Raw genomic sequence first — 11,227 nt, 5'->3', positions numbered from 1 at the left:
CTTTGACTGAAAAGTTAAAAAAAGGTTTGCTAACAGTACTGGCTGTCTTATTTCCAGAAAACATTTTGCTTTTGTTATACTTATTTTTAAAGGGGAAGATAAGTAGATAGGAAATCCCTAAAAAAAAAGTTAATGAAAGTGTGAACTAAATTTTAAGGTTATTTTTTATTTACAACTTTTGAAAATGTACAGTTTTTACATGGGTTACTTGTGCAAAGTTAGAAGTGCTATAAATGCATAAAAGATTAACAATTAAAATATATTAGACAAAACATTTACAAGCCTTGCCCCATACTGTATATTTAAAAGTGTAAATATCCAAAGGAAAATTGCAGATATGGGCAATAAGGTTCTCAAAACACTGAAAGCATGCAGCAATAACTCAGGATTTAAATGAGAAAAGTTTGCAAGAGATAGGCTCACTTCTTTGAGTCATAAAAAGAAAAGTTTATTTAGGGCAATACTGTTCCTTTAAAAAGATTTGAGGATCTTCTGGTTCCTAACTTAAAAAACAATAGCTTCTAGTCCTGTTCTCACGCCTCTTTAAAAAGCACAAAGCTCCAAAGTCCAGGATTCCGAAACAATGCATTTGCACAATAATTATCTTACAAAAAGTGGACTATGTCAGTTATTAAAGTTGCTTCCATTTGTTAGCTAGGTCCTTTAGTCCTTGCTACCAAATAAGTGCCATCTTGTAATTCATATTGCTTTACAAATGAGTATAGAATTTTTCAGTTTTCCTCCCCCTTTCCTCTTTCCTAATTACATGGATGCATTCCTGTTTTCTTTAGGTTATATCCTAAATACATTCTTTGCCAAATTACACAAGGGAAAAACTGGCCAGGATGAAACACAGCAGCAATCATTTAGTTACAAATAACATCCTGGTCACGGGTATACATAACAGTTTCTCTTAAAAGCTTAGTATAAAAAGTACAGTAACCTGATAACTGCTTGGAGGCTGGAGGTTGGAAATGAAATACAACAAAGGGACATATGCAGTAGTAATGTTTGCAAGTAACCCAGGTACAGTACATTGGACTTCAAATGGAATCTCTGATGCTCCACAGGAGGACAGAAAGGAGAAGAAAAACTTGGCAAGGGAAGCAGAAACAGCACAACAGCTATTTTGTTTTTAATAAAGTAAATGTAATGAATTAGGAATAGGAAGTAGATGAATTCATCAATATACATTTTCCTTATGGCCAGCCTCTTCGTTTGTTCTACCCTGAGTCAACAGTCACGCCAGCTTTGTTCTACTATTGCAGAAACACGCTTTTCATATTCCCGCTTGTTCTCCTGGTACAGCTGGGCAGCCTGGCTGTTGGCCGGACTATTGGGATTAGGTTCGTCCAATAGAGACTACAGAGAAAAGAGAAATATCAGTTCCCTAATGCAACAAGACAAAGAAATTGTTGAGAACAGCTATTTTATCAATGACAGTACTGCTGTCCCAAATAATAGTTAATTTTTCCACATACTAACTTAAAGTAACTGCAACTAGTTCAGGCAAATACACATGCACATACACATATTTCCTGATGACTTGTATTTTAATGGTCTGCTCCCTTATACAATAAACTTGATCCCAAAATTTAAAAGGTCAAAATAATCACTAATGTAAAAGCATCAAAGATTGTAATCACATTAAAGGAAAAAAATCACCTGTATGGATGTTAAAATGGAAGACACATCATAAGTTGGACTCCAACGGTTCTGAAGTATATCCAGACATATACTACCATCTGCGTAGACTAAGAACACAGAAGTAGGTATGTTAAACATAAGACTACTAAAGTTTAAGCATATTCAAGACAAAAATGTTCAAGAATGCTTTTGAAGTTTAAAGTTTCCTAGTTAACTGTCTAAAAAGGTGACATAATCATTACTAGGGAAATAAGGTGATCAGAAAATAACATGGTATAAAACTGGAGGGCAGTGCTTATTCTGAAGAAACTGTTCTGTTCAGAATGTCACACATATTTTCTAGCAGGTTATCTTTCCATAGAATTGTGGGAAATCCAGCCCATCAAATCTGAAAACTATATATCCTATTTGTAACAGCTTAACATTCACAAAGTTTTATTTTGGCATAAAAATAAAAGTCTTAACACCATGAAAAAAATAGTATTAGAAAAAAAGTAAAAGACAATCTTGTAGACAAGTAGCAGCACTTTTCCAACAAACAGTGCCAGATCCTTTAACAGAATCTGGTGTTTGGTGGGTCTGAGTATTGAAAATGTTTCATGGTAATTCTGACTTGCACCTGAAGTTGAAAATACCTTTCTGAGTGCTAGTGAAGATAATTACAAAATACAGTTACCCTAATTTGGCCTGTCATTAAACAGGACCCCCAAAAGTATTCTTATTTTTGTTTAGTAAGTAAATAACAAAGATCATAAAGCCAGCAGACTGTTAAGTCTCCAAGCAAAGGATGGTACCATCCTCTTGCATTTCTAGGACTATAGATCAATACAGTAAAAAAAACATGAATTCCAATTTCCAGAGACAGGAAGATACCTAAGCAAAATACTTGTACTTCACATAAGCAACAGCATTTCGAATTACCACCGTAAAAGGCATTGTAGGACCTTACAAGAACATATTTAAAATATTTGCCATAAAAAACCAACAAAACAAACAAAAAGCAGGCACTGGTAGTGCACACCTTTAATCCCATCACTCAGGAAGTAGAGGCAGGTGGATCTCTGTGAGTTTGAGGCCAGCCTGGTCTACAGAGCGAGTTCCAGGACAGCCGGGGCTATACAGAGAAACCCTGTCTCAAAAAAAAATTAAAAAAATAAAATACTTGCCATTAGGATGGAACATCTTAGAGACAAATCTAACAGTAGGTGGCTTATTCGGGTATTCTTCAGTAAATTCAATTGTAAGTTTAAATGTTCCTGTAGTTAAAAAAAGGGGGGGGAATAGGAAATTTTATTTATCATTTTTTCACATGTACTTTGTTTTTAATGCTTTCTGAATATTTTTAATTATTAAATGAGATAACATAAGGACAGGGATATAGTATAGAGAAGAGACTAGTTAAGAAACACATCTCAAGGAACTAGTCTAAGAACCACCACCGGAAGGTGATTTAGCTATTTTCCTACTATTCTCCAAAATTAAAAGACAGTCACCATAAACAAAATTGCTGTTTGCTGTATGATAGTCACTATGCACTTTAAACATATCCTTCAAATGATAAGGTACTGAGCCCCAAATTTGACCTTCCTCCTTTAGACTAAAAAGAACTTAGGACTAGAGATACAGTTTAGTACAAGAGCACTTGCTTAGTATACAGGGGGCCCTAGTTTTAACCTCCAGTACCCCCTCAAAGCCTCAAAGGCCTATGGCAATCAGGCATTACCTTAAATTTCTCTAGTAGTCCACAGTATACTAGGACAAAAAGGTTCCAAAACCATTGCTAGAAATGCAAATCCATAATTAACAAATAAAATGGAACACAGAGAAAAATGTTCATTGGTTTCTTTTCATGTAATAATGATTATGATGAAAATTTAATTGAATTTAAGCCAGAACAAACTTTGTAGTGCCTATCAAAACCCTCACGTTTGACTCAAAATACTCCACTAAAATATCAGTGCAATCATTCACACTAGTGGAGGGAATAACAAAAGTAGTACATACATATAACTTAGCTACTAATTCCTTTAGAGCTAGCAATTTATTTCCTGTTGGCTGTCATTAATAGGTTTATTCCTACTTAAGAAAAAAGAATACTATCTTTCTACTGCTATATCTGATACGTAACAGTATCAAAAATTTGATTTTCTACTACCAACCTGATCTTGCTATGAATGTGTCACAAAATTCTAGAATAATTTAAAATACAATATGGGGGCTTGGCAAGATGGCTAAATAGGTAATGGCATTTGCCACTAAGCCTGACAACTTGTGTTTGATTACCAGAATGCATGAAGTGAGAGAAGTGACTTTTACCAAGTTGTCCTGTGATTTCCACATGTGTACCCACAACCATACAAAAACTAAATTTAAAAAGAAAAATGCTACAAAGTCCTCATACACAGGAAGGAAGGAAGGGAGGGAGGGAGGGAGGGAGGGAGGGAGGGAGGGAGGAAGGGAGGGAGAAGGGAAAGAAAGAAAGAAAGAAAGAAAGAAAGAAAGAAAGAAAGAAAGAAAGAAAGAAAGAAAGAAAGAAAGAATTGCTTTTTTAAATGGAAATATGACACTGAGAGTGTAGTTCAATAAGAGCATTTTGTTTAGCTCAGTCCAGGCCCCTGGTTACATCCACAGCACCATCAAAATAGAAGTAAATAAAATGTAATTGCAAAAGTACATTACCCAGCTGGGCGGTGGTAGTGCATGCCTTTAATCCCAGCACTTGGGAGGCAAAGGCAGGTGGATCTCTGTGAATTCGAGGCCAGCCTGGTCTACAGAACGAGTTCCAGGACAGGCTCCAAAGATACAGAGAAACCCTGTCTCAAAAAACAAAACAAAAAAAAAATACATTCCCCAAACTACTGTCACTCTGGAAACTGTTTTCTTTTTGAAGGCCATATGTAGACACTATATAAAGAAGCTTAAGGGAGCAAAACAGTAAGGAATAGGCATACTTCGTGCTTATAAATTTTCCTTTAGGTTCTTGTTGTTTGAGACAGGGTCTCTCTGTGTAGTCCTGGCTGACCTGAACTCCCTAAGTAGACCAGGCTGGCCTTGAACTCACAGACTCATCTGCCTCCACCTGGAGTGCTGGGAGTAAAGGTATATTCTGCCACACTCAGCAATCTTTTTGAAGAGTAAAGCACAGTCCTTCATTTTCAGTATTAATGACCATGAAATATAAGAAAAGTGGAAATGGTAGACCACATTCAACACTTAGAATTCTCTTAATGTATAAACAGAACTGGATTAGTAATGATATCTCACTAAATTATAGGTAATGGATTTATGACCAAGAAGCTGCTCTAAAACTGGACAGGCTTTTCTTTCTTTTTTTTGGGGGGGGGGGATTTTTCAAGACAGGGCTTCACTGTAGTTTTTTGGAGCCCGCCCTGGAACTAGCTCTTGTAGACCAAGCTGGCCTTGAACTCACAGAAATCTGCCTGCCTCTGCCTCCCGAGTGCTGGGATTAAAGGTACGCACCACCACCACCCGGCAAAACTGGACAGACTAAATAGCACAGAGACCCCAGCTACCCTGAACTAAACCATCATTAAATGTGATACCCAAAGGCGGTAAAGCAACACACAGGGAAAGCAACACCACAATGGGTTTAAGAGAACAAGCTCAGGGCTAGGTTCACAACACACACATGAAAGCTCAGTAGATCCCATGTCCTTTTCTAGCCTCTAAGGGCAATAGGCACACACGTGCTACACAGACATATGGTAAAACACTTATACATATATTGTTGGTGCTGTATTTGACTAAACCCCATTTTTCATGTGCAAAAGAAGGCAAATAGTATCTACTGCAACACTGTTGTGAGGCTTAAATGTAGCAAATGTGTACTTTGTCCTACAAAGTTCTTCATAAATGAAGAATTCTGTCTCACATAAATGTAATTCTGCCTCACATATCTAGACCTGGCTGAATGAGAGAAAAAATCCAAACTCTGAACTTTACTACCAGTCAGAAACACATAATTAAATTCAATTAAGTAACACTAATTTCCTGTCACAGAGCAAACACATATATTCATAGGTTGATTATATATGCAGCCGGTTCAAATTCCTTGGCTAGAGCCTTCGGCCTAACTGTGGTCTGGAGGAGGAACAAGCGGCTTTACCTGAGCTACACAGCAGTGAATCCAATCTTTGTAAAAAGCTTTATATACCTTCAGAAGTGAAACAACCTATTTATGTTTACTTGATTCATATATTGACTTACCCAAATCTTATTCAATGTACACATTTAAAAGGCAACATGCCTTTCAATTACATTAAATAAGCAGAGCCTCTTCAGTGGAACCCTCAATTGCAATTCATGAGATCTAAACAAATTTAAGGCAATTAAAAAATCATAGGCTATTAAACAATTTCACACCAGAGCTCACCTTCAGAAGGCTAGGCTTCAACATAATGAAAGATTAGACCTCATCGTTGTACACAATCTTTACTTATTTTTCTGATTTTTCTGATCTTTCTGAAGAGGCCAAACTATTTTAAGTACCAACACAAATAAACATGGAGGCCAGAAAAAATATATAAATGTGTTAAATGTCTAGTATATCGCAATAAAGATTGACATGGTTGAATTAAAGAGTGTATGTTCTGCCTAAAGATATAACAGATTCAATGTTTTTGAAAATTCAGAGAGTCAGGCCTGATGGCCTATGTGGCACAAACACCTCTAATCCTAGCACTTGGGAGAGGGAGGCAAGAGAATCAGGAACTTCTTAGGTTCCTCTGGTCATCCTCAATCATATATTTAATTTGAGGTGATATATTTGAGACCCTGTCTCAACAAACAATAAATAAGACAAAACAAAAAACAAATTACAGACGGGGGAGGGGAAAGATGGAAGGAAAGGAGAGGGAGGGAGGGAATAAAGAAAAAAGCAAGTGCTATTCTCAAAGAAAAACTTTTCTGCTCGTTTCTTGTCATTTGACTACTAACTTAGGAGCCTGAAGGAAAATTACATGTATTTAAATCTTTTTGATAATTAAAAGAAAATTCTTTATTACTCTTAGTGGACTTTAAGAGATACCTTTTAGCCAGGCAGTGGTGGTGCACACCTTTAATCCCAGCACACAGGAGGCAGAGGCAGGTGGATCTCTGTGAGTTGGAGGCCAATCTGGTCTACAAAGTGAGTTCCAGGACAGCTAAGGCTATTACATAGAGAAACCCCGTCTCAAAAAAAAAAAAGAGAAATACCTATTTAAAAAAAGATATACACACTCAAATTCTTAAGGTCACATATACCTTAAAAAGCAACTGCAATTATTTCACTCAATAATTTTGGACCTGATAAAGAATATATCCCATAACTTTTGTATTTAGCTTATATATAAAGATATTTCAACAAAGTATTTCCTTACAATATTCTGGTAGTATAAGTTTTCCAGAACATATTCATCTCTTCTTAAATATGTGAAGCTAAAGCAAACTGCCTTTAAAAATTCCTTTTCTCAGAATTTCCTCTTTTTAACTAGGACCTGATTCAGAAACCTCTATCAAGGAATAAACAAAAGTTGTGTGAGGGCTTTTAATTTGAAAACACATTGAACACAGCAAAATCAGCTATCATTTATCTCTATCGAATCTCTTCCCTAGTTGTAAAGTCTCCAACTGTAATTAAGAATAATAAAAATAGTCAGAATTTGTTTTCGCCAGTCAGAAGTCTAAACACCAGAAGAAGCATGCATATACTAAAGAATCAGAGATGGGTACTGTCATTTAGCTTAACTCCTTTCAGCAATGCCAAGTTACAGATACACAGTTACAGTACACCATCAAAAACAAAGTCAGTAATGTCAAAGGCAACAGTCAAGGTAGATAATGGATTCCACAATACCTTTTCAATTTACACTACTTTAAACATCAGGAGCACCCTTGAAATTTGAAGTAGCCTGCCTCTAGCAAAATGATGTGCTATTAATAAGCTGTGCCTAGGATAAAATAGTCTGAGGAAAATGGGGGGAGGCAAGGAAAATAAATCCCACTACACCACTGGTTCTTAACCTGTGGGTCATGGCCCATTTTGGAGGGAATCAAATGACCCTTTCACAGGGGTCACCTAAGAGCATCAGAAAATACAGATATTTACATTATGATTCATAACAGTAGCAAAAAGGTACGAAGTAGCAATAAAAATAATTTTATGGTTTGGGGTCACTACTACATGAGGAACTAACTGTGTTAAAGGCTTGAAGCATTAGGAAGGTTGAGAACCACTGGTCTACGCAGAAAGCTTACAGATTAAGAAGTAGCACCAGTCAGGTGGTGGTGGCACAGCATTTGATTCCAGCATTCTGTGAGTTCGAGGCCAGCCTGTCTACAGTTCCAGGATGCCAGAGTTACACAGAGAAACCCTGTCTCAAAAAAAAACAAGTAAGCAAACAAAATAGTACCAGTCTAGTAGAGAAAAGTCTGGCTAGCTCTTACATTAAATTCACCAAAGTAGTATGCCCTAGAATCACTCTCCCCTGCGTCATTTCTTTCTTTTTAGTGCAGCATGGAACAGCAACAGCAGTTACCTAGTCAGTGAGGTAGAGAGAAGCCTAAAGTATTATGGTTGACTAGCCATAGTTTTTGACAGGTATCTGAGTATTTGAGACAAATTATAGAATGGCCGCTCTTAATTTACTTCACAGTAAGTTTTTGTTACTTACTTGCAGTAACAAAAAGCAATCTGACTCAGCAACATATATATGAAGTAGTTTTAGAAATAAATGGATTGGGCCAGGCAATGGTAGTACACACCTTTTGTCCCGGCACTCGGGAGGCAGAGGCAGGTGGATCTGAGTTCGAGGCCAACCTCTACAGAGAGTTCCAGGACAGCCAGGGCTATGTAAAGAAACTCAGTCTTGGAAAAAAATGAAATGTTTTTGTTGTCACCTTTAAACTTAAGGGTATGTGTGTGTGTGTGTGTGTGTGTGTGTGTGTGTATGTGTGTGTGCGTGCACACACATTACTAAAGAAAGATAAGTCATTGAGGAAAAAAATTACAGACATATTAAGTACCCCAAACACTAAAGAATTTCATGAACTCAAATAGTTTTAATCTTTACATGACTTAAACCTTAAAAGACCCAAAACACTAAACACACACACAATTGTCTGCCTATAAAACTCTATCACTGTCAATTCTGATTGAGATATTGTGCATTGTGGTATAGGCAGGCATTCAAGCGATGACCAATGGGAGTGGAGTAAGTGAAGAATTTTCAAGAACTTGTTATAGTATTTCAACTGCACAGCACTCTGTAACTATGCCAAACAGAAAGGCTTATTTTCTTTGTTGCTTTCTTTTTTGAAACAAGGTTTCATTATGTATCCCTGGCTGGCCTGAATCTATGTAAACCAGACTAGTCTCGGATTGACAGAGATCTACCTGCCTCTACCTCCTCTGCCTTCCAGATGCAGGAATTAAAGGCATAGGACACCATGGCAGCATTCAAAACCAAAGTTTTTGAAGAGCAGTTAGTATGTGTGCTTTAAAGTCAGACCTAAATTGCTTAAGTTATACACCTCTTGCTACAAACTCAGCATTCAAGTAGGCTGGACACTGGCCAAAAGGGTCCTACCGTAAGGCAAACCTCACTTCTGGAAGCTGCTGTCAGATTCCTGACCAGAGGACCCTAAGGAAATCCCCCGCCCCCCCGTAAATGAATGTAAAACCAAGGAACAATATTATACTGAAAGGAGGCGTTTCTGAGCACCTGTAAGGTAGCGGGGCCGTGAGCCTCCTATGTTACAGTGTAAAAGGCAGGTAATTGCGCCTCATAGGAGCCCGCACCCATTCAGCCCTCAAGAAAGCGCACACTAAGCGCGGCTGAGCACCGTCCTTGCCCTTGCGAGGGCGGGGACGCTGGAGCAGATGGTCTCTGGTGGACCGGCTTCGTGCTCCCTGACCTCGGTGGGGGGGTTCAGCAGGCAGGCTCGCCGCTCCAACCCCCGCACGCACGCCTTAACCCCCCGCGCTGGGGCACGGCCCTCACAAAGCGACTTTTACCGGGTTGGAAGGTCTCAACCGGTCCGACGGTTGCGGTGCGGGTCCGGGGAAGCAGAAGCCTCGCCTGGAGCCGCCACACACTGGATTCCACTCAACCTTTTTAGCAGGCAGAGGGGGCGAGGCAGAGCAGGGTCGTTAAGCGGGAGGGGGGGCGCTTGCTGATGACAGGGGACCCCTCCTCCCCCGCGGGGTAGGCTCCTAAAAGGTGGAGCCAGAAACTCTTACCATCCTCAAATGGGGTCCCTTCGGGCCTGCAACACAGAGAAAGAAAAACAAACAAGCCCCAGTCAGTGGCCGCCGAGAGGCTCCCCTTCCTCCCGGGGCTGCGGAGGCGGCGGCTCTGTCAAGGGCTCGCGTCCCTGCCTCCCCGGCTGCGCCCCGGAAAGCCACCCCGCGCTCCGCTCGGGGTTCGGGAGGCAACGCAGGCCGCCGCCGCCTCGGCCGCCACCACTCCCCACCCCGCCCCCCTAGAACCCCAAACGCTTCCCCCCACCCCCCCCCCGGGTGGCGGGGAAGGAAGCTAATCGAGGCAGAGGCTCCGGGGAGGCGCCTAGGCCCCAACAACCCCGACTCCCTTCCCCTGTCCCCCCCCCATCCCCCTCCGCCGCTCGTCGAGGGGGCCGGCGCCGGTCCCTCAGCCCCCGGCACTGGCCGGGACGCAGACTCACCCAAAAATGACCGCGTTCCAAACCATTATGTTGTTCTCTGACGGAGCCCCGCTCACTCCAGCCGGAGGGTCCTCTTGTAACCTTCAGAAACACACAGCGGCTCCCCTCAGTGCCGCCACTCGCCGCCGGCCCCCCATCACCACACCCCGAGCCGCTCGGCTCCGGGATCCGCCCTGTGCCCCGGCCGGCAGCCCCCTCGCCGCCTTCTCCCTGATGGCCGGGGGTAGGGGGGGGTTACCTCTTGAAGTCCCTCATGAGGCGCCGCCGGGCCGGGGTCGACATCTCTCTAGCGGGGTCAGAGCTGGGGCATAAACCAGGGTCTGCGCTCCCTGAGGAAGCTGAGGGAGCCGAAGCCGCCGAGGGAGCGCCAAGAGGGACAGCACTGCCTCTCCGAAGCCGAGGGTCGGTCTGGCGCCGGCTAAGCACCACCCCTGAGTAGACGGGGGCTGAACCAACCTGAGGAGAAAGCGAGGGGGGGTGGAACGCCTTCCGCCGGACGGGCCGTACCAAGACGTGGGGCGGGGGGGGGCGAAAGTTGTTACGTCACTCAATCCCGGCCTGAGAACCCCCCCACCCCCACGGCCGTGCGGAAGGTGGCGGCCAAGTTCGCTGGGAAAGGCTAACCTGGGGAGCAAATGGAAGTCTTCAGCTCGCGGGGATTTAACAGGGGAACGCTCTGGTTCCACTTGCTGATTTGAAGACGAACCCTGTGAAGTTTTCTTTTTATCTTTACTTACTTTATATTTTGTTCTTTTCTCTTTTGAGATATGGCCGCCTGTAGGCCAAGCTGACCTCGATCTCACAGGGTAGTTGAGGATGACCTTGAACTCCTCACCCTCCTGCTTTCACCTCCCAAATGTTGGGATTACAACCTCACCCTCCTGCTTTCACCTCCCAA

The 11,227-nt window shown here is 41.7% G+C and overlaps 1 protein-coding gene across 1 annotated transcript; it reads right to left on the bottom strand.

Moving 5' to 3' along the window:
- Nucleotides 1-146: 146 nt before the first annotated feature.
- On the bottom strand, nucleotides 147-10,747 carry Ube2a (ubiquitin conjugating enzyme E2 A). Its single transcript, XM_048450419.3, has 6 exons — nucleotides 10,568-10,747; nucleotides 10,330-10,410; nucleotides 9,887-9,912; nucleotides 2,814-2,903; nucleotides 1,666-1,754; nucleotides 147-1,362 (listed from the first exon to the last, which is right to left on the bottom strand). The coding sequence occupies exons 1-6, from the start codon at nucleotides 10,609-10,611 to the stop codon at nucleotides 1,234-1,236; spliced, it is 459 nt and encodes a 152-aa protein (XP_048306376.1). The 5' UTR covers nucleotides 10,612-10,747; the 3' UTR covers nucleotides 147-1,233.
- Between the last annotated feature and the right edge of the window lie 480 nt (nucleotides 10,748-11,227).

The sequence above is a fragment of the Myodes glareolus genome, chromosome X (genome assembly GCF_982192425.1).
Source record: "Myodes glareolus chromosome X, mMyoGla1.1, whole genome shotgun sequence".
Lineage (NCBI taxonomy): Eukaryota > Metazoa > Chordata > Mammalia > Rodentia > Cricetidae > Myodes > Myodes glareolus.
This window is presented reverse-complemented; position numbering and strand designations above follow the sequence as displayed.